A 27,036-nucleotide genomic window follows, 5' to 3' on the forward strand; every position below is an offset into this window, starting at 1 on the left:
TGGAGGCGGAGCTTGCAGTGAGTCGGGATCGCGCCACTGCACTCCAGCCTGGGTGACAGAGCGAGACTCCATCTCAAAAAAAAAAAAAAAGAAAGAAAATACTTTCCCAACCAAACTAGAGCCCACAACTGAAAAACTAAGCTTTGCTAACACCGTCCCCTGTATTTAATAGAACAGAAGCTGCTGCCAGACACCACGCAGGACTCTTCAGTCGGCTGCCCCCCGTCAAACTGCACAGCAGAGGTGGGGGCCCTGAACACTCTGCTCTTTCGCGGTGACTGTCTGGCATGGTGGGCAGCCTCAGTGCTGCCAGATGCCCGGGGCACAACCGTACCCGCTGCCCAGAACTGACAATGGAGGCGCCAGGCCGCCTGCCCAGGCAGCAGGGGAGCCCTCCCCTCAGCTGGGTCACCAGTCCCCACCGTCCCCCCAAGACTGCAGTGAGGTGAATACAGCAGCTTAGTGCAGTGGGGTGGTGGGAGCCCTGCTGGCAGGCAGCGCGTGCCTGTGGTTTCTGGGAAACGCTGTAGAGATTTGCAGCATTTTTAAAATACTTGTGTTCCCACCCGCCACACACTCCCCTTCACCCTACTCCCCACCCACCCCTAGTCAGGGTGTTTGCATATCTGGTATTTTCCAGAACTATTCCAATGTAAATAAGAGAGATTAGAAGGGAGCAGAGGGCATGGTGACTTGGGGTGTCAGGGCAGGCAGGAAGGGACCAGGACAGGAAGGGGCAAGGGCAGGCTACCTTTAAGATCCTGCTCCTGCACCAAGGCTCCAAGCTGTGCCCACAGAAGCACCCATGACCATGTCGTGTACCCATACTCAGGTCAATGCGGCCTGGGTACTGTGCCCACCACCACGGGCTGGGTGGCCAGGGCACTCTAGGGCTGCAATTCATTCAGCATCTCATGAGGAAGAAGGCAGAATGGTGCCTCCAAGGACAGAGAAGGGAGCCTTGGAAATGATCAAGTCCACTGCCCCACCCTGACAGTCCCATGCACCCCACTAATCCAGGATAGACAATCCCGAAGACCTTTCACCCACCACTCCCCGTGCCCTTGACACCTGTCCCCGGCCCTTCATTACCTAAAGGACTTAGATAGGGATCCTCACTGAGCCCCCAAGCCAGGGTTCTCACATGGTGAGACTCAGATGCCAGGGGTGCCTGAAGCTTTGGCACAAATTGAAGTAAAAATTTCCTGTTTTTTTTTTAAAAAAAAAACACACACACACACACACAGAAACCAAAAACCCAAAGCAAAACAAAACAAAACAAAGCAAAAACACTCCAAGGATCACTTGCAGTAAAATCAGGAACAGAAGCATTCTAGAACACTGAGCCAGGCAGCACACAGCTGCTCCACCACCACCAGAAGGCCCTAGGAAAGCCCAGTGCTCCAAACCCAGCCTGACATACCTAGAGGCATGACCATTTTGAGTCTTCCCTTGGAATCCTGCAGGCCCCACTCCTGGCAGCAGCCAGGTACCCTAGGGACAAGGTTGATGAGGCTCACACAGTTTCTACAAAGGGGTCTAAGGTTTCCCCTGCAGCAAAAGCGCTCCCCTGTCCTCCCAGATGCAGGCAACCCTGACTTGCTCGTCTCCTGCAGGGCCACCCATGGCCAAGCCTGCAGGCCCCAGAAGGTGGCCTCTAATGAGCTAGAAAAGGATAGGAGGCACCCAGAAGCTCATCTCTCCCTTTAGCTGGCTGTCTATAAGGCTAGGGCTACAGGAAAAGTCCAGACGAAAGCATCAGAAAACCTCAGGAGCAAGGATGGGTGAACACTAGGATGGATTAATTAAGGAAGTTGCAAAATTACCCTTCCTGGATGGCTTTAGAGACCGAGCACAGGGAAGGGAAGGGTACTAATGTTTCTAAGCATTTGCCACCTGCCAACATCTCACATACGTGAACTTGCCTAACATAAACATGCTTACCTTATATAAAGACCCACAAAATACACAGAATAAAAAGCAAATCTCCTTTCAGCCTGCAATTCTATTCTGCTTCTCAGAGGTAATTGGAGTGAATTCATTGGGTATGCATCTTTCTCCAACTTAACCTTCTCAACCTCTGGGAGGATAGAATAGGCCCATTTCATAGAGACAACGGGTTACTTCCACCAGGAGGCCTCTCCTGATTGCCACCCTTTTCCCCTAGGCAGAACTTCCTCCTGCCCCACTGTATGCCTGCACAGACTTCTGCGATAGCAGCTTTGCATTTCTTTATTTAGGTCTATGCTTCCTCAAGGAAAGATTGTATTTTATTTATTTAATCCCCCAGTGCCAGCACAGTGCTAAGGACCAGTCCTTAGGTCAACTTCATTAAATATTTACTGAGGGAAAAGTGAACACTGAGGCTCTGAAAGGTGTGATAACTTTGGTAAAACCTGAACCCAGGTCTTTCTGGCTCCAAAGCCCATGCTCTTTCCACTGTAACATGCCCTTTCCCAGACCCACCTGAGCGTGGAGGTGGTTTACATGAACATGGCAACCTCATGAGGAACTCGACAGCCTGAAAGCCTTTGACTAGAAACTCCACCCCACACACTAAAACCTCCAACTAGCAGCCTCTCAGTTCACCAGGAGAAGTACCCCTACCACAGCAACTAGACTTGGCTGGGAGGGAGTGGTAGGCCTTCCTTTAAAGACCCCCTCTCCCTTCCCACCACATTCTCAAAAGCTCAGGGAGGGCCAGGTGCAGTGAGTGGCTCAAGCCTGTAATCCTAGCACTTTGGGAGGCCAAGGCGGGTGGATCACCTGAGGTCAGGAGTTCGAGACTAGCCTGACCAATATGGTGAAACTCCATCTGTACTAAAAATATAAAAATTAGCTAGGCGTGGTGGCAGGCACCTGTAATCCCAGCTACTCAGGAGGCTGAGGCAGGAGAATCGCTTGAACCAGCAAGGTGGAGGTTGCAGTGAGCCGAGACAGCGCCATTGCATTCCAGCCTGGGCAACAAGAGTGAAACTCCATTATCAAAAAAAAAAAAAAAAATTAGCCAGGTATGGTGGTGTGTGCCTATGGTCCCAGCTTCTCAGGAGGCTGAGGCGGGAGGATCGCTTGAGCCTATAAGCCAAGACTGCCCCATTGCACTCCAACCTGGGTGACAGAGCAAGACCCTGTCTCAAAAGGAAAAAAAAAAAAAGCTCAGGAGGCCTTGCTTTCCGGCCAGCACCTCTGGCTCTTCATGGCAGGACAACCACGTTGGCCAGGGTTTAGCTGGGTGGGCTTTTCTGAGCTCAGCAGAAAGGTCCCATACTTCCAGATGCAGGAGGACATGCCTAGTCCTAAGGGACTCCCCTAGGATGGACCCACTGAGGATACAGACAGACTGGCCTTCTCTCCCAGGCTCTAGTCTCCAGCCTGGCCTCTGCCCCTTCTCAGTGGGACTTGACTTTCCCATCCAGACTTATGGAAGCAGAGGAGGGAATTTTGATCCAACTGGGGTTTTAAAATCCTCAACTTTACCAACATCTCCCCTAACCTCACCAGACTCAGGAAACACTTGGCCTTCAGCAAACTTAAGAGTAACTGATCCAAATACAGATGCCCCCCAAGAACCTTCCCTAAGGAATCAAAGGGGAAAGAATGTAGCATCTTCCCAGTACTCCGGTGGTCACGTGACCCCTCCTCTCCCTCAGTCCCCTACCAGTGGGTCACCAAGACCCCAGAGTCTGACAGTTGCTCAAGTCTGAGATGGCCCTCCATCCCACTGCCTCTACCTGAGTCCAGGTCTCCATCCATTCTCCTAGGATCACAATCACTCCCTCACCACTCTCCCCACAGCCAACTTTGCTACACCCTAGAGCATGCTCCATAAGCAGCCAGAGCAATTTCCTAAAACCTGTTCCTATTGCTCCCTGATTAAACTGCTTCAGTGCCCTTTGGTTAAAGTTCACATTCCCCAGCACGGTTCACAGGGGCCTCCGTGACCTGGTTCCCGTGGATGCCTCCTAGTGCTTCTCTTAACACTCCCTTCCCACTCACCGTCTCCCAGCCTTATTCCTGAAATGTGTGATTCTCTCTCCATAACTTTAGGCCTTGGCATGTGTTTGTGACAGCGTTTCCCTTCACTCATCTACTACCCAGATGTCAGCTTGCGCTGACCCATCCACAAGACTGGACTTGAAGCCCCTCTGCTGCACTCCTAGCACCAGGACTGGCCCCTGTGGTTGAGTTTCTCAGAGAGTACTGTCATGGTCTGCTGCTGGACCATCTTTCCTGCTAACTATGAGCTCCTTGGGGCTGGGATTATGTGCTGCACACCGCTGGAGCCCAGGACCTAGTATGCAGTAAGTGCTCAACAAATGCTTCCCTAATGGACGGGTAGGTGGAAGGTAGATGGCAGTAGAAAACGCTGTTCTCCCAGGCCTGCTGGTTGATTTCTACCAGGCCCCAAGTCTACCCTACCACTGTGGCTCACCCCTGCTCCCAGCAGAACCTCATCTAGCAGCTACCAGGACACATGAAGGTGTGAACACAGCATTCTGGGCACACACCATGTGAGAGGGAAACTCAAGGGGCTGTGTCTCCCTGGGGCCTTCTAAACAGGCCATGGAGAGGAGCCGGGGGCCTGGCCACATCTGTGTGCAGGAAGAGAACAGATGGCTAGTCAGCTCCCTCAGAGCTCCCTGGGGACAGGCAATGTGTAGACACAGTTGATGGATGGCCTGATGGCAGGGTGGCCAGCAAGAGCTGTCCCTGTGGGGCTACAGTCATCAGGGTATCCCTCCCAGGAGTCTGGAGGAGGCAGGAAGACTTCTCTTGGCGCATAACTGGGATTAGAACTGCTGCCAAGACTGGGGGCAGGAGTAAAAGGAAGAGGAGGAGATAGAGGCTGAGGGTACAGAAGAGGCTGCAGTACCCCACACCACTCCCAGGCCTGTCCCAGGAAGCTGGAAATGCTGGGCTCACCCTGCTCCTCTCTGCTTGTGGCATGAGTCCCCACCACCTACCTGGATGAGAAAAGATACGGGCTTCTTTCAGCCCTATGCGTCTCCTTATCCTGCCACATGGCTCTAGGAGATGCATGGGGATGGGGTTTGCTACTGTGTCCTCTGGCAGATGACACAGGCTGAGGCTTGGGGAAGAAGTCCTCTGGGCACCAGCTGGGCTTACCCCATAGGAGCTAGAGTGAGCCAGCATTTCAGGGATATCAGCTGTAACCTGGAATCCACCAGGGCCTCCAAAGCGAAACCATCTACTTCCCCAAGGATGGGATAGCAGCAGCTAGTTGGGAAGGGAAAGCTAGGAAATGTGAGATGCCAGGATGATCCCTGTGCTATAAAGAGAAAACCAAGCAGCATCTGGGATGCCAGGCCCAGGGCCCCATAGAGGCCTTGCTGTGGTTCAGCAGGGAGCTGGCAACAATCCCCTGGGGGATTCATTCTTTAAGAAGAAAATTCCATCTGTTAAAAGCAGTGTTAGCCTGGAAGAACGCAGACAGGCATGGCAACATGTTACAGTCTTTGCTTCTTTTTTTTTTTTGGAAATGGAGTTTCGCTCTTATTGCCCAGGCTGGAGTTCAATGGCTTGATCTCGGTTTACCACAACCTCCGCCTCCCAGGTTCAAGTGATTCTCCTACCTCAGCCTCCCGAGTAGCTGGGATTACAGGCATGCGCCACCATGCCCAGCTAATTTTTGTATTTTTAGTAGAGACTAAGTTTCTTCAGGTTGGTCAGGCTGCTCTCAAACTCCCGACCTCAGGTGATCCACCCGCCTCGGCCTCCCAAAGTGCTGGCATTACAGGCATGAGCCACTGCACCCAGCCCAGTCTTTGCTTCTGACATAAAGACCCCTCCCTTGTTCTTCCCCTTCTACCTTGTGGTTCTCTGAGTTCCACCTAACCTGGTGGTTAAAACATAGTAGGTGCTCAATGTGTGCTTCTGGAATGAAGAATCCAGGTCTTCCACACAGGCCTCCTCCCATTCACTACCCTTTCCTGACTCGCAAAGCTGCCTAAACCCAGCTAGCTCCGGGTTAAAGGAAGGCCTGGAACCCAACTACAGTGCTTCCTGACAGTCTGATCTTGCCACTGCCAGCCCCTCTTCAGGCCCAAGGTGCTGCTGCGTTGAGCAGCCATCCTTAGCAGCTGCTTCCCCTCCCTGGGAGAAAGCTGGGACCGGGACTCTGCCTGTTTCCTCCTGTTAGCACTTCCTCCCAGTTCTGACTTTGACACATCTGGCTGGTCACTTAGTACCAAAAGGTCCTGGTCAGGCAGCAGGGACCATGATCTGGACGATCCTAAAACCCACAGCTGGGAGGGGAAGATGGCCAGAGGTCAACTTGTCCTTCGTATACTATCTCCAGGCAGGACATTCAAACTGCTATGTAGCCACCCTATCAAAAGACCCCTGGGATTAGTGAGCTTGATGCCCCATGGAGATCTGTTCCTCCATCTGATACAAACCTCTCTGCTCCTGTGCCTCCTGCTGCTCTTTTTGCATGGGCAACTGGGATCTCAGGGACAGTCAGGACATAGTATCTGTGCAGGTTTTATCCCTCTTGCTTTTCCAGGTCCATGCTTTTTCTCCTTCCAGGAGAGGTAATAAAGACTCTTGGAGCCCAAGTGACCTTTATAAATCAGATCTAGTTACTCCCCTGCTTCGAACCCTTCGATGATCCCATTTCACCGGGATGAAATCTGAATTCCAACTGTGACTTATAAGGTCCTCCATGATCTGCCCCTGCTCTCTCTGCAGCCTTACCTGGTATTCTCTTGCTCACTCAGGGGCAAGAGGAGGCTCTGGCCTGAGGTCATCTTTCCCAAAAATATAATCATACCAGCTGTACATCTCAGATGCTCCATGACAGCCCTAATTTGAAATCATTTGTCTTTTTTATCCCCAAGATCTAAATAACATGGAGATATTGTATTTTACCGTCCAGATTGTCTCTTATATCTGGAAGTGACACATGTTAGCCTATACACCCCAATTTAGGGCTCAGGAAATATGGTGCCCAAACCCCTAACCCATCCTTGTAATGGAGAAGCTGAATACTTTCACAGTAATTACTAACCAACAGCAGACCTCTCTCAAGGGCTCCAGAGCTGAAACTAAGGTTCAGGCAGAGTTTGGTCTAGCCCATCACCCTTGAGAAACGCATTATGCTGAATTCAGTTAGGTCAATCCAACAGACACAGAACACTGGAGGGAACCATAAAACCATGAGGCCGGGCCAAACTGCTCAGAACTCTACCGGAGTGAACCTTTGGGGACTTGTCCTCAGCTCCCAGACACGGTTGAGAGACAAAGGTGTGACTCCTTTAATGTCCTTGTCTTTCTTCATTAGGTTAAACATGGTGGGGGTCATGTTTGTAGGGGTGGCACCCCCAGAGAATAAGGAGCATGGGGCACCTTCTCCTGAGCTCATGCTTCCCCACAAGCTCAGAGAGCAGCACGGCTTCCCCACTTACACACTGCCGGGCTCTGATCGCAGCTCGTGGGGACCCTGATTACCCAGTCAAGCACAACAGCAGGAGGTGCCCACATTCCCCATCCCTGCTCAGCCCAGGTGCCCAGGGAAGCACTCACATCGGATGGCTCCCTCCGAGGTCCCTCGCCGCTCCGCAGCCAGCTCCTGCTGAGTTCGCTGAGCTCTGGAATGGGCTGCACCTTGAGCCGTACGCTGTCCCCTGACTGCCGGATCATCTCCACAATTTCATCCCTGGACTTGTTCTCCACATTGTGCCCATTAATCTCCACCAGTCGATCTCCTGGCACCAGCCCCAAGGCCAGGTCCTTGGTGCCTGCACCAGGCTCAGCAAAGTGGACCACCCGCCGATAGGCCTGGCCCTCAGGGCCCCGATCCAGCATGGTTGTGCGCCGTAGGGAGAAGCCAAAGTCTCCAGTGGGCCGTCGTTGCAGCTCCAGCTCCCGGAGGGCAGGTGGGGGCAGGGGCACCACGGGGGGCAGGCGCAGGTCGACTGGGAACTTTTTAGTCACTAGCTCAGGGGCTCGGGATCGGTGCCCTGGTCGAGGGATGCCTGGGCCAGGATGCTGCACCAGCTGTCCCTCTAGAGTCCTCACCTCCACCTGTGGTGAGGGGGCGGCAGAGTGCTCTGAGGGCGTCGAGGTTTCTGAGGCGCTCTCATCCCGGCTACGCTGGGAGAAGGAAAAGCGCTTGACAATCATCTGTGAGTTCTGCTTGGCCAGTGAGCCGAACTTGGCTGCCCGCTGCAGCACCGAGCCACGGAAGCTGCCCTCCTCACCCTTGAGGTCATCGCTGGAGCTGGCTGTGCTTAGATGGCCCGAGTCCAGGATGATGCTGCCCCGGTTACTGTCGGAGTCAATGTCAGTTAGGTGTAGGTCAGAGCCGCTGGCCACCTTGATAGGGATGGGGTTGGAGATTTCCAGGCGCGTCTTGGATTCACGCTTGGAGGAGCGGTTCAGGTTGAAGAAGCCGCGTCGCAGGCTCATCTCCTCCAGGCTCCGAAGCTCTGCCGCTGACATCCGCTCCTTTTTCTCCTTTTTCTCCTTCTTCTCCTTCCGCCCGCCATCTTTGTCCTTGTCTTTCTTCATTAGGTTAAACATGGTGGGGGTGCTGTTTGTATGGGGTAGCACCCCCAGAGGATTATGAGTGCTTAGCACAGGGCCTTGGTGCCCCACTTTGCTGCTGCAAACAGAAACACAGAGAGAGAAAGGTTATTCGAACAGAGCCTCGTGTGTCTCTAGTCCAGACATAACCAAATGATACAGCTACTCCTCAGTGGGTGCTAGCTATGTGCCAGGCACTCTGCTTTACCCACTATTGTCTCCATTGATTTAATCCTTACAACCTTTCTATAGGTAGTTACTATTATTACCCCATTTTACAAATAAGGAAACTTGAGGTTTAGATAAGGCAGTAAAAGCCCAGATTCCAAAGCCTGTCATTTCCTTGAATCCTTGATAGACCAAGGCTTAGGTGTACCTGGAGGTAGTATGTGGGAGATCTGACTTCCTGGTAAGAGAATACTTCAAGCCAACCTGGGACCTGACTTAAGATTCAAACACAGGCCGGGCAGGGTGGCTCATGCCTGTAATCCTAGCACTTTGGGAGGCTGAAGCAAGAGGATCAATTGAGCCCAGAAGTTTAAGACCAGCCTGGACAACATAGTGAGATCCTATTTCTACAAAAATATTTTAAAAATTAGCCAGGCGTGGTGGTGCATGCCCACAGTCCTAGCTACTTGGGAATCTGAGGATTGCTTGAGCCCAGGAGGTTGAGGTTGCAGTTAACTATGATCACACTACTCCAGCCTGGGCAACACAGTGAGACCCTGTCTCAAAAAACACAAGATTCAAACTCAAAGGAAAAAGAAAAGGGACTTAATGCAACATCACCTCCCACAGACAATATTCGTTTAAGCAACAGACATCCCATTCTTTGGGCTCTTTCCTGAGCCTGTTATCCCTAGAGTAGCACCCTTAGCCACCACCTAACAGAAGACCTCAAAGGAATCAACATTTATTTAATGACCACCACTGCCTAGGCCTAATACCAGGTACTTTACATGCACTATCTCCTCTGAACCTCACAGCATTCCTGCAAGGTAGATATCATTATTTCCACTGTACAAAGGAGGAAAATGGGACACAGAAAATTAAGTATATGTTAGTTGTCATACAGTTAATAAATGGTGATGTTGGGATTCAGTGGCAAATACTGTGTTCTTTCTAGGGCCTGGGTGACCAAAGTAAAGCAGCAAGAGAAGGAAGGGAAGTTCCAGACCAAACAGAGGATAGACAGCTGCGAGGTGGGGGTGGGGTAGGGTCCACTGGATAAACAGGATCCTAAAAAATTCACATCCTTTTCCCCAGACCAACACCTAAATATAGCCCTAGGAAGAAAGCTGTGGTAGCCTGAAAGAAAATCCCAGTCCCAGGGTGTGTGCAACCTACCCACCAACCTACTCAACCCCCTGCACATCTAACAGGACAGGACTGATAAAAACCTGGTGGGAAAGAGTTGAGAGACTCTTTCTTGTTCTAACCAGCAGGGAACAAGAAGAAGAAATAGGCCATGTCACCTAATTGGAAATTAAATGACATTTTGTTCTCTCTCTGAAAGTCTACCCCTCTGAGTTTCAGACATGAGATCTATAATCTCATCCCTTCTAGTAATGGCCTCTTGCCAGGCCCTGGACAGGCCTTTCCTCTCTGTGTGCCCCACCCCCACAACCAAGCAGGGCCCTCCAGGATCTCCAGTCTACTGAGAGGGACCACCCTTCAACCCTGGTACAATGCTCAGGAAGGTATCAAGGTCAGAAATTCCCAAAGGCCCTAGTGCAATGGCTAATTGCTTCCCCCTGCCCAGCATCCTGACTTGTGCTGCTCCTGGCATACCATCTCATCTCCTTTCTAGAGCAGTGCTGTCCATAAGAAATATAATTCGGCCGGGCGCGGTGGCTCAAGCCTATAATCCCAGCACTTTGGGAGGCCAAGGCGGGTGGATCACCTGAGGTTAAGAGTTAGAGACTAGCCTGGCCAACAAAGTAAAACCTCGTGTCTACTAAAAACACAAAAATGAGCCAGGCGTGATGGTGCACGCCTGTAATCCCAGCTATTCAGGTGGCTGAGGCATGAGAATCACTTAACCCAGGAGGCAGAGGTGGCGCCATCTCAGCTCACTGCAACCTCCGCCTACCAGGTTCACGCCATTCTCCTGCCTTAGCCTCCCAAGTAGCTGGGACTACAGGTGCCTGCCACCACGCCCGGCTAATTTTCTGTATTTTTAGTGGAGACAGGTTTTCACCGTGTTAGCCAGGATGGTCTCAATCTCCTGACCTTGTGATCTGCCTGCCTCGGCCCCCCAAAGTGCTGTGATTACAGGCATGAGCCACCACGCCCAGCCTTGAACTTGTTGGTTCTAAATGCTACATGCACAGTAGCTGGGAGTTAGAAAACAGGAAATCTAGGGCCGAAAAGGCACACAGCCAGGGGCCTTGGCCAGGTAGTCTGAACTGATTTGGGGTGGAGGGGTACCTGACAGCCAGCATTCTCTCTTCAGGGCTCTACTGTGGCAAGGGGAGTCTCTCTCCTCCTGAATGTTGATGGGGTGTGGCACAGACCTACCATAAACCAAGATGTGGGATCTTCAGCTGTTACCGCCCACCTTATATCTCACCCACCACTGCTTGGATCATCTTAAAGGGATGGTTTAGAAGATAACTCCAGGGGCACTTGTGGGAGAAATGAAGAAAAAAATCCACCTTGGGGACTTGGATGGGACAACAAGAGTATCTTGGCCTCAGTCCAACCACAGAGAACCCAACTGACTATAATGCTGTCCCACCAAGACACCCAATTCTCGGTCTATAATGCTTACCCAATCCTGGCTCTTTGCTAGGGACTAGATCGCTGAGTAGCATGAGTGGAAAGGAGCTCCCAGAATTCTAGGATCTTTGGGCTGGAAAGGTCCCTGAAAAAGTCTCAGCAAAAGCTTGTTCCTCACTGTCATTGTGGCAGTCAGGACAGCAGATGGTCACAGCAGCAGCACAAGGAATGGCGCGCTGGCCAGAAGTTTTAGGAGATTTGGTATCTAGGCCTGGATCTGCCAAAAAATCACTGGAGAACCTTGAGCCTGTCACTCTGCTCAAGGTTGAACTACAGTATGATCTAGATCTCTTCTGGCTCTAAAATTCTAAATATCTAAGTCTCCTGTGGACACAGGTTAAGTTATTAACCTTCTGCCAAAGGCACCCTTCTCATTCCAACCCTGGGGCCTTCAGAGAATTGCGGCTATGTCAGCCCTGCCCTCACTACCTCTGTCCTGCCACCACCGTCTACACAGCTCACAAGGCACCTCTTCCCCACCACCATCCCCATAATCGTCAGGCCTGGCTGTGGACATTCTCTCCTGACTCTAGACCTGCCTGGCTGCCTGCAGCCTCCCGTCCAGGATCAGATCTACAATGCAACTGCTGCTCTATCGCCTTCTTGTAGACCTTGCACTTTCTGGCACCTCCTGGCCTCAGGTCCAAAGTCTCCAACAGCTCTGATACCACCACCTTCCTACTCCCTATCCGAGGCTGCAGTTTCTATCTGCCTCCCCTTCCTCTCCTACCCTCTCCCTCCACTCCAGTGAAGGTAACCTTACAATTTTCCTGACCTCCTTTTCTGCGTTTCTCTCCTCACCATACTCTAAGAAGTTTTTCTTAATTTTAAGAAAAGGAAGGCATCTATGTAAGTTAGGGTATGGACCCGAATTATCTTGATCTTACTATCCCCAAAAACAAAAGGAAAGTACAATCTGTCAACTTATCTGCTCTATCACTTTAAAAGAGTAAGCATCCTAAAGGCAATGACCATTCAACTCAAATATACATCTATCTGTCCATTAGAGAGTGCATAAACAATGTTCATATTCATACAATGGAATACTACTCAGCAAGAAAAAGGAAACAACTAAAGATACACACAATAGGGATTAACTTCAAAATCATGATTTCAAGTGAGAGGGAAAGAAGTCTTTGACAAAGTACATATTGGTGTGATGCTCTTTATATGAAGTTCTAGTGCAGGCAAAACTAACCTATGGTGGGGGTAGGAGTGGGATTACATGAGGGAACTTTTTGGGGTGATGTTCGTGTCCTATATATTGATAGCGGTTTGGGTTGATAAGTATATGCATTTGTCAAGTCATCAAATGGTGCACATAAGATTTGTGCATTCAGCCAGGCACGGTGGCTCACATCTGTAATCCCAGCACTTTGGGAGGCCAAGGCGGGTGGATCACGAGGTCAGGAGATCGAGACCATCCTGAAACCCGTCTCTACTAAAAGTACAAAAAATTAGCCCGGCATGGTGGCACGCGCCTGTAGTCCCAGCTACTAGGACGGCTGAGGCAGGAGAATCGCTTGAACCTAGGAGGCGTAGGTTGCAGTAAGCCAAGATCGCGCCACTGCACTCTAATCTGGGAGACAGAGCGAGACTCCGTCTCAAAAAAAAAAAAAAAGAAAAAAAAAAAGATTTGTGCATTCATTGTTTGTAAATATTCACTCAAAAGAACTATAAATAAATATTGAACTCTAGTGAATGATATATATGTTAAAGTATTTGGGGCGAAATATACTGATGTCTACATTTTACTTTGAAATGCATAAAATTTTAAGACAGCTTGATGAGGTTGGGCAAGGTGGCTCACACCTATAATCCCAACACTTTGGGAGGCCGAGATGGGCAGATCGCTTGAGCTCAGGAGTTGGAGACAAGCCTGGGCAACATGGCAAAGCCCTATCTCTACTCAAAATACAAAAAAGTATCTGGATATGGTGGTGCCCGCCTGTGGGAACTACTTGGGAGGCTAAGGTGGGAAGATCACCTGAGCCTGGGAGGTCGAGGCTACAGTGAGCCACAATCATGCCATTGCATTCCAGCCTGGGTAACAGAGTGAGACCCTGTCTAAAAAAAAAAAAAAAAATACCCTGATGGATGGACCAAGGGATAAAGATATGTAAAAGCAAGGATAGGAAAATGTTAATTGTAGAATCTAGGAGATGAAGAGTATTACTTGCAAAATTCTTTAACTTTTCTGAATGTTTGCAGGTCATTGTGATAAAATTTTGGGAAAAAATATGTATCTATCAGTCACTTCCTAAAGGCAAGCAACATAAAGATAAATAAGCCCAGTGTCAGATCTCAGGCTTTGGATATCAAGTAACAAACCTGTGAACAAATCTGAGTAAATAGGGCCGGGTGCGATGGCTCATGCCTGTAATCCTAGCACTTTGGGAGGCCGAGGAGGGCAGATCACCTGAGATCAGGTGTTCGAAAGCAGCCTGGTCAACATGGTGAAACCTCATCTCTACTAAAAGTAGCTGGGCATGGTGGCATGCACCTGTAATCCCAGCTACTCAGGAAGCTGAGGCAGGAGAATCGCTGGAACCTGGGAGGCAGAGGTTGCAGTGAGCTGAGATCACGCCACTGCACTCCAGCCTGGGCGATAGAACAAGACTCCGTCTAAAAAAAAAAATTAAATACAAATGAAAAAAAATCTGAGTAAATAGCTATGCAATCTCAGGCAAGTCACTTAAGGCCTCCATGCCTCCATTTCCTCATCTGTAAAATGCAGATAATAATGGTACCTACCACCTAAAGGTGGCGGAATTAAATGAAACACATTTAATTACCCTCAGAGAGGTACCTAATAGTAGCAGGGCACATTTTTTGCCATCTAAATGGGACAGCAGAGAGGATAACAGAGTGCACAAATGACCATCAGCACAAGTATGACTAAAATAAGTCAAAACCTTTGTACACGGAAAGTAAAGTCCAAAGAAGTGAAGGTAACTTGATAAGCACAAGGCCAAGCTGGATCACACTGACTTGAGTCCAGAGGGCCCACGTAGCTAGTGCCAAGGATACTATGGACAAACAATTTGTAGGGACAGAAATACAAATGGCCAACAAACATGAACAGGTATTCAGCCTCCACAATATTCACAGACATGTGAAATTGAGGTATACTATTTTCAATTAGCAGTTTAATAAAAACTATGAAGGTTGATAACATCAATCAATTAGGGCATGGGATGCAGGGAGTCTCATAAGTCTTGGTGGAAACACAAACTGTAGGTTGGTGCAAAAGTAATTGTGGTTTTTGCCGTTAACTTTTAATGGCAAAAACCTCAATTACTTTTGCACCAACTAATATATTTTCAGAGGTCAAGTTAGTGGTATCTATGAAAAAAAAATTTTTTTTTAAGAGACAAGGTCTTGCTTTGTCACCCAGGCTGGAGTTTGGTGGCTCAATCGTAGATCACTGCAGCCTTGAACTCCTGGGCTCAAGTGATCCCCCTGTCTCAGCCTCCTCAGTAGCTGGGACTACAGGTGTGTGCCACCATTACTGGCTAACTTTTTAAAAATTGTTTTAGACACAGGGTCTTGCTATTCTGTCCAGGCTGGTCTCAAACTCCTGGCCCCAAGCAATCCTCCTGCCTCAGCCTCCTGAGTAGCTAGGATTACAGGCACCACCACTGCACCTGGCATATGAAAATATTTATGTACATATTCTTTGGGCAATTCCATTATAAGACATCTATAGGTACATTCACATAATACACACGGCTAATCCTTGCAGCATTGTTTATAATAGCAAGTCTATAAATATAAAAGTCCTTACTAGAGAATAGTAAAACTGGCCAGGTGCAGTGGCTCAGGCCTCTAATTCCAGCACTTTGGGAGGCCAAGGCAGGAGGACTGCTTGAGCCCAGGAGTTTGAGACCAGCCTGGACAACACAGTGGGACTCTGACTCCACACATTTTTTTTTAAAAAGTAGCTAGGCAGTGGTGCACACCTGTAATACCAGCTACTTGGGAGGTTGACGTGGGAGAATATCACTTGAGCCTAGGAGGTCAAGGCTGCATGAGCCAAGATTCATGCTACTGTGCTCCAGCCTGGGTAGAGGGAGATTATGTCTCAAAAAAAAAAAAAAAAAAAAAAAGGCTGGGCATGGTGGCTCACACCTATAATCCCAACATTTTGGGAGGCTGAGGCAGGTGGATCACTTGAGGTCAGGAGTTCGAGACCAGCCTGGCCAACATGGTGAAACCCCATCTTTACTAAAAACACAAAAATTTGCCAGTGTAGTGGCACACCTGTAATCCCAGCTACTCAGGAGGCTGAGGCAGAAGAATCATTTGAATCCAGGAGGTGGAGGTTGCAGTGAGCCAAGATCGTGCCATTGCACTCCAGCCTGCATGAGAGGGCGAGACTCCATCTCAAAAAAAAAAAAGCTAAATTATACAACTGAGCAGTTATATAATTAAAAGTAAAAAGAATGAAGTAGATTTGTATACACTGACCTGGAAATATTCTATACTATATTGTTAAGTGAAAAAACAGGTTGCAGGATAGTTTATAATGTTGCTAAAATTTAAAAACCTATATTACATGTACATTTGCACAATATTTGCATATGTGTAGGAAAAACATATGCTCTGGGGAGGAGACTGGAATTTTAGAAGGGTCAAATAGACTTGTGTTTCATCCGTATTTTAATTTTTTTTTCTTTTTTTAAATAATAGAGATGGGGTCTCACCATGTTGGTCAGGCTGATCTTGAACTCCTGGCTTCAAGCAGTCCACACACCTTGGCCTCCAAAGTGCTGGGATTATAGGCATGGGCCACCACGTCCAGGCTATATTTTAATTTTTTATAAGAACATTCATCTGGTAAATGTGTATTTGCTTACACCTAGGAGCTTTAGGGAGTCGGATTATCTATCATTTTTCTTCTACCTTTCTTTCATCTCTTTTTTTTTTTTTGAGACAGGGTCTCACTGTGTCCTCCAGGCTAGAGTGTGGTCGTGCAATCTCAGTTCACTGCAGCCTTAACCTCCTGGGGCTCAAGCCATCCTTCCCACTTCAGCCTCCTGAGTAGCCGAGACTACAGGCATGCGCCACCACACCCAGCTAATTTTTGTATTTTTTGTAGAGACAGGGTCTCTCCATGTTGCCCAGCCTGGTCTCAAATTCCTGGGCTCAAGCGAATTGCCTATCTCGGCCTCCCAAAGTCCTGGGATTACAGGTGTGAGCCACTGCGTCTGGCCTCCTAAAGGAAATTTTAAAATAGTTATATGGCCGGGCGCGGTGGCTCAAGCCTGTAATCCCAGCACTTTGGGAGGCCGAGACGGGCGGATCACGAGGTCAGGAGATCGAGACCATCCTGGCTAGCACGGTGAAACCCCGTCTCTACTAAAAAATAGAAAAAACTAGCCGGGCGAGGTGGCGGGCGCCTGTAGTCCCAGCTACTCCAGAGGCTGAGGCAGGAGAATGGCATAAACCCGGGAGGCGGAGCTTGCAGTGAGATGAGATCTGGCCACCCCACCCCAGCCAGGGTAAAAAATCGAGACTCCGTCTAAAAAAAAAAAAAAAAAAAAAAATAGTTATATAAGATGATATTTTATATAACATATATTAAACTATAAACATACATAATGCCTAAAATATATAAAATAAGCTTTTTTTTTTTTTTTTTTTTTTTTAAATTATAATAAGCTTTTAAAAAGCAGTCTGGCCAGGCGCGGTGGCTCATGCCTGTAATCCCAGCACTTTGGGAGGAGGAGGCAGGTGGATGATGAGGTCAGGAGTTCAAGACCAGCCTGGCCAAGATGGTGAAACCCCGTCTCTACTAAAAATACAAAAAAGTAGCCGGGCGTGGTGGTGGGTGCCTGTAATCCCAGCTACTCGGGAGGCTGAGGCAGAGAATCGCCTGAACCCGGGAGGCGGAGTTTGCAGTGAGCCGAGATCAGGCCACTGCACTCCAGCCCCGGCAACAGAGCAAGACTCCTCAAAAAAAGCAGCAAGTCTGGAAAAATTCTATCAAAAAATCGATCAGTGGTCATCTCTGGAGAGTAGGGGAGAAGAAGGGTAACACTTTAGTAACGCTTTAGCTTTCTACCTAATGATTCAACTTTTTTCCAGACTAAAATAAATGTCTGGACAAACTAGTAGGTAATCCACTAACAGTAAAGCTGCAAACACGGTAATAGTTTAAGGATTGCCTTCATGTCTTGAAAAAGTTTCGGTGGCTTAGGGGACTTAGTTAAAATAGAGCTCACTGGTGTCTTGTGGCTGTAAGTGGGGACACATTTAAATGGGTCACCCTGCAGCTAGCAAAAGAAAGAAAGAAAAAAAAAAAAAACCCAGGAAATGGAAACTATAACGTTAGAGTCCCAAGACAAGGGTGCCCAGACTTGGCTGTGGCGGATAGATTCTTAGGTCAGTCCTCCTACCCCCACACCACACTCATAAATAAATACAAAGGAAATACTTTCCCGGGAGAGCCGGCCTCTCTCCCTTGACCTCTGACCTCCCTGAGTGGCCGTTTCCTCCAGCCCCGGGGCCCCCATCCCGGCTCTGCCCGGCGCCGAGGGTTGTAGCGGCGGCCGGCGGGGTCGCCAGCACCTGGCCTGGCCGCGCGCTCCAGGGTGAGCCTCCTCCCGGCTGGCTGTGCTGAGCTCCTCAGTGCCGGGTGACTCCCTGCCAGGTCACACGGAGCTTATCTGGCTCCAGGTGTGCTCCCTCACTCCGACTGCACGCTTCTCACGTGACATCAGCCGGCCCTCCCGCCGCCGCGCGGTGAGCCGGGCGGCCCTCGGCGTTTCCCGGTGGCTGGGCCGGCGCAACCGCCCGCGGCGGTTCCCGCTGCGATCCCATCTCCCCCGGAACGCAGCAATCCGGCGGGCAAGGGACGAACGCAAGGGGGAGAGAGCTCCTGCGGCCCCGCCAAGTCCCCTGCTGCTCTTCCAGGTGCACCGTCGGTCGCTCAGCTCAGCTAATAGCCCTTCCGTGTGACCTTGAGCAAGTCCCCTCCCCTCTCTAGGCCTTCATTATTTCAGCTACAGTATCTTCAAGAGCCTGAGAGCTCAGACTTGGCCCTCAGCCTCTGCTGGGGAGGTATTCTGCTCAACCACACACTGCAGGTTGTAATCCCGCTCTACCTCCGACTTGCTGTGTGACCTTCAGCCCATCATCCAACCTCTCTGAATATCAGAGAATAATCACAATAATCACTTGTAAGTGATGATAAAGTACTTGGCAGAGAGAAAGGGCCCTGGGTCCTGTAAAATCATCAGTCCAACAACCAAAACTGCTTCCTGACTCTAAAGTTTGAAATGTCAAGGGAAATTGACATTTTACAAGCCCTGCATGCAATTCCTACTTCAAGAGAAGGACAGGGAAGTGAAGGTGAGGAGTGGCGGCTCACCAGGTCTGCTCAACACCCCTCCCAATCCAGCTCCTACCTCAGCACCTCCCCACCTCCTCTCATTCAAGCCACCTTGGAAAATGCTAGGGGGGAAAAAAGGTGATAGGGGTGGGGTGTGCAGATCTTAAAGCACCCAGGGGTCTGACCCTAAAGCAGAACTTAAACTCCATCAAGCCCCCTACCAATCCCAAGTCCTGTGGGAACCTGTCAATTACAGCAGACAGTGGGCTGGGCCCTCCTACTGCCCCAAACCTTTAAACTACAACCAGCTAGAGCCCCTCGGTTTTCCCACCATACTCAGGCCTGGGACCCCGGGCCACCAACAAAACCCAGCTCACATGGATGCTCTGGTTCTTGCCTGTGGCGTCCACTCCAGGTGAGAGGATCTGGCTGGGGAGGTCTCTACTTTCAAGGAGTAAGAACAACCCTGCTGCCCTGGAGACCTGTGACACACCAAGTCCGGATGAAGGCTTCCTGAGTTCCAACAACTCTCAGCTCCACCTCAGCAGGGTGGATTCTCCCTTTCACAGGAGCCCCAGTTCTGCCCCACCCAGTCCACCTTTAGGTACCTGCCTCTGGGGGGCCCAGAGTTTTCAGGCCTAGTTTCTGAAGACACATGCACTCCTCAATGAACAGCCACTACCAGGGCCAGTGAGGGGGCCTCCAGGGAACTGGCTGGCTACTCAGACGGCCCAGGAGTGAGGCTGAGAGACCAGGTGGGAGTCAGGAAGGGCATAACCCACATGAGGAAAGTCTGGGGCGCAGGAGGAAGTCCTCAGGCACACACTCTAGCACCTGGGCCAGGCCAGGAGAGAGTAAACAAACTAGACACTCAGAGCTACCAGGCACCAGGTCATCAGCTGTTCAAAGTTCAAAGCTCCCAAAGTAAGTGACCACCAGCCTGTGGCCCCTCCCATGCCCACCCTCCACCCCCACCTACAACCCTTCTCATTCCCCTAATCCCCTCAATACAATAGCTGCCCCCAAAGCCATGGTTTTCCTGGAATTGAGGCCACAACCCCGATGTCCTCAACCCAAAATGGACAAGCACACCTCCACCCGAGGCTATATATAACCCGTCTGTCAAATCCAGAAACCAGGAGGATGTTTCCTGGAAAGCCTTCATCACAAAAAAACAGAGGGGAAGCTGAGGAGGTGGGAAGCCATGGACAAAGAGCCAGTGAGGCTTGTCAGGAAGCCAGAGACCTCAGGAGAGCAACTTTCAATATCCCCAAATAGAAAGTAGCCCCTGAACTAAAAAGGGTGGGGAACATTAGGCCAGGCCTGTTGCTACGACAACAGGGCACCAATCTGCTCAAGAAAAGGGCTCCAAAGCACAAGGGAAAGGCAGCTTGATTCAATGGGCTCTGTACTCACCGTCCTCCTCAGATGATCTTGCTTTTTTTTTTTTTTTTTTTGAGACAGAGTTTCACTCTTGTTGCCCGGGCTGGAGCGCAATGGCGCGATCTCAGCTCACCACAACCTCTGCCTCCCAGGCTCAAGCAATTCTCCTGCCTCAGCCTCCCAAGTAGCTAGGATTACAGGCATATGCCACCACGCCCGGCTAATTTTGTATTTTTAGTAGAGACGGGGTTTATCCATGTTGAGGTTGGTCTCGAACTCCTGACCTCAGGTGATCCGCCCGCCTCGGCCTCCCAAAGTGCTGAGATTACAGGTGTGAGCCACCGCGCCCGGCCTGATCTCGCTCTTAATCATCCAGGTGGCCTCCCCTCCCTTCCAGCGCGCCCCAGTGCATACACAATTCCCAGAGCTCACTCGCCACAGGGGCACTGATGAGGTCTTCTCGGCCACAGACACGCCAGGGGCTCCAAAAGACAAGACGAACCCACACTAACTAGCCCAAGTCATTGGCAGGGTGAAGCGGGGAGGGAACCCAATTCTTTAATTCTGGGTGGCCATCTGAGGGCATGAAGGCCCTAACCAGGACAGTCCCTCTCAGGAAGCATTCCCCGAGCCCTCCCCACACAAACCCACACTATGCGGCCAGCGCCAAACACGTGCCCCATTGGTCAAGTGGCCAGGCAAAACGAATACGGGCTCAAAAACAAACTGGCTGTCTTCCTCCCCATCTCCCCCACCCCCCACCTCTGGCTCATTCTGGCCGCAACCTTTCCAACTAATCAGTAAGACACATGTGCCTTGCAGTAGGGCAACTCCCCCATCTCCACCCCCACAACAAAGCCCCAATGCCTGGCCTGTCCCTGCGGGCCTTATCGCACCCAGGAACATGACCCACACTCCTGGCCAGGCTTGGGACCAAGGAGAGCACCCCCACTAACAAGGGGCAAGGTGAGGGGGCAGCCACCCCTACCACCTCCCCTTCCCATTGGCGAAACAACTGGCATGACAGGTTAGCAGGGCGGGGCGTTGGGGCGGTCTCTCCAGAGGCCTGGGGCAGCTTGTCCGACCTTCCCACACGCACCCCACCCCTCTGCAGGGAAAGGTGAGGTGAGCATTCAGTCGCAGGGTACAGCCTGCACTCCCTAATCCCCAAAGCCTGCCACCATTCATCCCCTCATCTTCTGTCCCAAGAGGAGGGGGCCCAGGGAAGCGGGGTCTCTATTGTTTTGCCAGCTGTCTAGCAGCTGCTCCTTTGAGAGGAGCCCGCAGTCGGCCCGGCAGTGAAAGAGTGAAGGCCGCTGGGAGGGATAAAAGGCTGGGTAGAGGTGCTCCCCTTCCCCGCTGCCTTCCTCAGCGCCCCGCTCGCTCGCTCGCTCCATCGGGGGGCCTGGGCCGGGGCAGGAGAAGTCCCCCCACCCCCGAGGCTGCAGCCCGCACCCCGCAGCTCCGGGCCACCTGGGCGCCTCCAAGCGCCAAATCCCCCCACACTGAAGGCCACCCTGTCCTGCCTCCCTGCGCCCCCCAGGTTGGCTGGAAGGGCCGGTGGTCCCCCTTCCCCGCCGCTCCCGGTCGGCCCCCACCCCCGGGCGTCGAGCTCCACGGCGCCGCCAGGGACGGGAGCCGGGAGTCCGGGCCGCTGCTTCCAGGGGACAGGGGAGGAGGAGGAGCCGGCGGGCCCCGCCGCCCGCCCGACCGCCCGCCCGGCCGGAGCCCGCCCCGCCGCCCCACCGGGCCGGGCCCGCCACCGAGCGGCAGCCGCCGCCGACCCGCACTCACCGGCCACCGGAGCCCGCCCGGCAGGCAGCAGAAGCGGAGACGCGGCATCCAGCAGCCTCGGCCCGGTCGGGGCTGGAGCAGAGCGCAGCGCGGCGCAGCTCAGCGCCGCCCCCAGCGACCGCGCCAGCCGAGCCGAAAGGGAGCTCCCTGCTGGCTGCTCTGGGGATAAACGCCCGGCCTGCCTGGCAGCACCAGCGCGCGCCGCCAGACGTGGGCCAGGCGGGCCGGGCGCTGCCCTGGCAGCCTCCGTCCGCAGTGGGCTCTGAAGCCCCTCTCGCTGTGTCTGAGAGAGGCCCTGCCTGGAGTTTCTGTCTGCACTGGGCACTGGAGGCTGTCCGAAAAGGGTCCGAAAGGGGCTGAGTGGCACTGCCCAGGACAGGCACCAGGGTCATGATGAACGTATAGAACAGGGGCTGTCCAAGGCAGGCACCGAACTCTGCAGGCTGTGTTCAAGGTAGTGCTGTCTAGAGGAAGCAATTAAGTCTTACTGGCCAACTCTTCCCAAGGTGGCTCTGCAGAGGCACACACAGGGCCCTGCTGGATGGTGCCCCAGGCTCAGTCCAGACCAGTTACTGCCTGCCATGTCCCAGATGGCACTGCCAGAATGCACTCCCCAAGGTAAAAACAGACTCTCAATAGCTTGGTCTGATAGAGCCCTGTCTCAAAGTGGAGTGGATCAAGAGGCGTACGGGGCCCGGGAGCCATGGCTGTAAGTGCCACTCACTCCCTGAAGGAGTTCACCAATGCCAAGATTAACACTTTCTTTTTTTTTTTTTTTTTTTTTTTTTGAGACGGAGTCTTGCTCTGCCGCCCAGGCTGGAGTACAGTGGCCGGATCTCAGCTCACTGCAAGCTCCGCCTCCCGGGTTCACGCCATTCTCCTGCCTCAGCCTCCCGAGTAGCTGGGACTACAGGCGCCTGCCACCTCGCCCGGCTAGTTTTTTGTATTTTTAGTAGAGACGGGGTTTCACCGTGTTAGCCAGGATGGTCTCGATCTCCTGACCTCGTGATCCGCCCATCTCGGCCTCCCAAAGTGCTGGGATTACAGACTTGAGCCACCGCGCCCGGCCTTAACACTTTCACTCTTTGGAGTGCAGTCTGTCCCTGGGTCCACCGTGTGCTGTAAATATCAAGTGAGCTGCTCTACCCACCAAGAAGACAGTTTATACTTCCTAGGAGAGGCCAAGGGACATCTAGATACCAGGCCTCCAAGATAGGTGCTATGTCTGGAGTTTGGAGAGAGAAAGAAATGGAGACACTTTTCTGGGCAGTGTCCATGCTGGAGTGGGGTGCGCCAGAATGTGGAAGAAACTGAGTGGGGTGGTGCAGGAAGAAGGGTGTAGCAGACAAAGGCAGCTGCTTCCCTAGACAGCCCAAACAGGAACTTCTCCAGGCAAGGGCAGCCCAACCTGACAGACCAGGGAGGGCTGGAGCGAGAAGGCTCAGAAGCAAAGAGTTGAGTAAGAGTTAGAAGTTCCTGAGGAATAGACCCAGGTGGGATACACATTTTGGAATAACATGCAACTCAAACTCAATTTGACAAACTGCCTGCTAAGTGCCAAGTGCAGCCCCAGGCATTTGGGGTGATACAGAAGGAGATCAGACATGGCATATCTCAGGGAAATCACATGGGGAACAGGTAAAGCTGAGCTGTGACAGCAGCAGGGTTCACCATGCTGGCATAACTTGGATGATGAGATAGGTGCTATGAAGGGAGGCTTATTTGGCTTGAGGAGTGAGAAAAGCAGCTTCAAAAACATGACATTTGAGGCCGGGCATGGTGGCTCATGCCTGTAATCCCAGTACTTTGGGAGGCTGAGGCGGGCAGATCCCTTGAGGCCAGCATTCAAGACCAGCCTGGCCTTGAACCCCCATCTCTACTAAATGGTGAAACCCCATCTCTACTAAAAATACAAAAAATTAACCAGGCATGGTAGTACACGTCTGTAATCCCAGCTACTTGGGAGACTGAGGCAGGAGAATCTCTTGAACCCAGGGAGCAGAGGTTGCAGTGAGCTGAGATTGCACCACTGTACTTCAGCCTGGGCGACAGAGCAAGACTCTGTCTCCAAAAAAGAAAAAAAAAACCAAAAACATGACATTTGAGGGGAACCTTGCAGGCTAGGTAGGACAATGACTATCATTAGTGTTTCCTGAGTACCTACTATATACTGGACACTATCTCTATTCCTCACAATGAACCTATGAGGGAGACATTATTATTATAGATAGGGGTTGAGTGCATGGACTCTGGAGCTGGATTGCCTGGGTTCAAATCTCAGTTCTGTCAAGTACTAACTGTGTTACTCTGGGTGATTTATAAAACCTCTCTGTGCTTCACTTTGTTCATCCAAAAAATTGGGATAATAACAGTGACTCCCTCCCTCAAAATTTGTTTTGAAAATTAAATAAGCTTAGTCTTTTCAACACATGGGGCTTTTCAACAAACTGGACATCCACATGCAAAAAAAAAAAAGAGTCTAGACACAGACCCTATACCCATCACAAAAATTAACTCAGAATAGATGATACACCTAAATGTAAAACACAAAACTATAAAACTGTCTCCTAGAGGATAACATAGGAGAAAACCTAGATGACCTTGAGTATCACAATGACTCTTTAGATACAACACCAAAGGCACCATGAAAGAAAGAGCTGATAAGCTGGGCTTCATTAAAATTAAAAATGTCTGCTCTGCAAAAGACTGTCAAAAGAATGAGAAGACAAGCCACAACTGGGATACAATATATGCAAAAGACATCTGATAAAGGATTGTTATCCAAAATATGCAAAGAGTTTTAAAAACTTAACAATAAGAAAATGAACCACCCTGTTTAGAAATGGGCAAAAAACCTAATCAGACACCTTACCAAAGAAGATATACAAATAGCAGTAAGCAAAAGAAAAGATACTCAACATTGTATGTCATTAGAGAATAGCAAATTAAAGCCAGGTGCGGTGGCTCACGCCTGTAATCCCAGCACTTTGGGAGGCTGAGGCGGGCAAATCACGAGATCAGGAGATCGAGACCATCCTGGCTAACAGGGTGAAACTCTGTCTCTACTAAAAATACAAAAAATTAGCTGGGTGTGGTGGCACGTGCCTGTAGTCCCAGCTACTCAGGAGACTGAGGCAGGAGAATCACTTGAACCCAGGAGGCAGAGGGTGCAGTGAACCGAGATTGTGCCACTGCACTCCAGCCTGGGCAACAGAGCAAGACTCCGTCTCAAAAAAATAATAATAAATAAAAAATAAAAGAGAATAGCAAATTAAGATAACCATGAGATAAAACTACCTTATTTACCTAAATTTGGATTTTGGCCAAAATCCAAAACGCCAACAACTCCAAATGCTAGCAAGAATGTAGAGCAACAGCAACTCCCATTCACTGCTGGTAGCAGTGCAAAATGGTATAGCCACTTTGAAAGATAGTTTGGTGGTTTCTTCGAAAATAAAACATAGGCTGGGCGCGGTGGCTCAAGCCTGTAATCCCAGCACTTTGGGAGGCCGAGACGGACAGATCACGAGGTCAGGAGATGGAGACCATCCTGGCTAACACGGTGAAACCCCGTGTCTACTAAAAAATACAAAAAAACTAGCCGGGGGAGGTGGCTGGCGCCTGTAGTCCCAGCTACTCGGGAGGCTGAGGCAGGAGAATGGCGTAAACCCAGGAGGCGGAGCTTGCAGTGAGCTGAGATCCGGCCACTGCACTCCAACCTGGGCAACAGAGCGAGACTCCGTCTCCAAAAAAAAAAAAAAAAAAAGAAAAGAAAATGAAACATACTCTTACCATACAATCCAACAATCCCACTCCTTGGTATTTATCCAAATGAATTGAAAACTTATGTCCACACATTGATCCTGCACATTGATGTTTACAGCAACTTTATTCATAATTGCCAAAACTTGGAAGCAACCAAGATGAACTTCAGTAGGGAAATTGATAAATAACCTATGGTACATCCAGACAATGGCATATTATGTGGCACTAAAAAAGAAATGAGCTATCAAGCCATGAAAAGACATGGAGGAAACTTCAATGTATATTAATAAGTGAAAGAAGCTGATCTGAAAAGGCTACATATTTTATGATTCCAACTATATGGCATTCTGCAAAAGGCAAAACTATGGAGACAATAAAAAGTTAGTGGTGCCATAGATTAAGGTCGAGGGAGGGATGAAAATGCAAAGCACAGAGGATTTTTAGGGCAGTGAAACTCTTCTGTATGATACCGCAATGTTGAATACATGCGTTTGTCAAAACCCACAGAATGTACAACACCAAGAATGAATCCTAATGTGGACCATGGACTGGGGGATACTGATGTGTCAAGGCAGGTTCATCAGTTATAACAAGTGTACAACTCTGGTGAAGAGTGTGATCACGGGGAAGGCTGTGCATGTGTAGGGGCAGGGGGCAGATGGGAAATCTCTGTACTTTCTTCGCAATTTGGCTGTGAACTTAAACTGATTTTTAAAATAATATTTATTATTATTACTATTTTGAGACAGAGTCTCACTCTGCCACCCAGGCTGGAGTGCAGTGCTGTGATCTCAGGGCACTGCAATCTCTGACTCCCAGGTTCAAGTGATTCTCATGCCTCAGCCTCCCAAGTAGCTGGGATTGCAGGCATGTGCCACCACACCTGGCTGATTTTAGTATTTTTAGTAGAGATGGGGTTTCATCATGTTGACCAGGCTGGTCTCAAACTCCTGGCCTCAGGTGATCCACCCACCTTGGCCTCCCAAAGTGCTGCAATTACAGGCATGAGCCATTGTGCCCGGCCTTGTATTTATTAATTTTTTTAAATTACATGATTTAATATATAAAAAGAACAGTGCCCAGCACATAGTAAGCATTCTATAGCTGTTAGCTTGGTTATCTTTCCTAACTCATAGTTGTGGAAATGAAGCACAGACAGGTTTGTGACTTGCACCCAGCCTGAGAGTAGCAGAGTCAGGATTCAATCTGAGGTCCTTAAGGCTCCAAAGCCCATTCTTTTCCCTATACCATGGCAGTGAAATGAATAGGTATATTAACAACTCTTTTTTTTTTTTTTTTTTTGAGACAGAGCTTCACTCTTGTTGCCCAAGCTGGAGTGCAGTGGCACAATCTCAGCTCACTGCAACTTCCATCCCCCAGGTTCAAGCGATTCTCCTGCCTCAGCATCCTGAGTAGCTGGGATTACAGGC

At 50.3% G+C, this 27,036-nt stretch overlaps 1 protein-coding gene and 1 long non-coding RNA gene across 15 annotated transcripts in view; one reads left to right on the top strand and one right to left on the bottom strand.

Annotated features, from left to right (window-relative positions):
• Nucleotides 1-5,687, top strand: part of LOC110741592 — a 24,244-nt gene extending 18,557 nt beyond the window's left edge. For both annotated transcript variants that reach the window (XR_004179380.1, XR_002518042.2), the window contains exon 3: nt 4,048-5,687. This is a non-coding gene — a long non-coding RNA (uncharacterized LOC110741592). The remainder of the gene's footprint in view (nt 1-4,047) is intronic.
• MYO18A (myosin XVIIIA) overlaps nt 1-21,970 on the bottom strand; it is a 106,074-nt gene extending 84,104 nt beyond the window's left edge. For 5 of the 13 annotated variants that reach the window (XM_021928886.2, XM_021928884.2, XM_021928885.2 and 2 more), the window contains exons 1-2: nt 21,842-21,968; nt 7,546-8,626 (exon numbers count right to left, since the gene is read on the bottom strand). In XM_021928886.2, the coding sequence (XP_021784578.1) occupies nt 7,546-8,544 (999 nt within the window). In that variant the 5' untranslated portion in view covers nt 8,545-8,626; nt 21,842-21,968. Of the gene's footprint in view, nt 1-7,545; nt 8,627-19,041; nt 19,563-21,841 lie in introns of those variants that run through there. The other 8 variants (XM_009189997.4, XM_021928877.2, XM_021928876.2 and 5 more) reach the window with 3 other exon arrangements.
• Between the last annotated feature and the right edge of the window lie 5,066 nt (nt 21,971-27,036).

The sequence above is a fragment of the Papio anubis genome, chromosome 17 (genome assembly GCF_008728515.1).
Source record: "Papio anubis isolate 15944 chromosome 17, Panubis1.0, whole genome shotgun sequence".
NCBI lineage: Eukaryota > Metazoa > Chordata > Mammalia > Primates > Cercopithecidae > Papio > Papio anubis.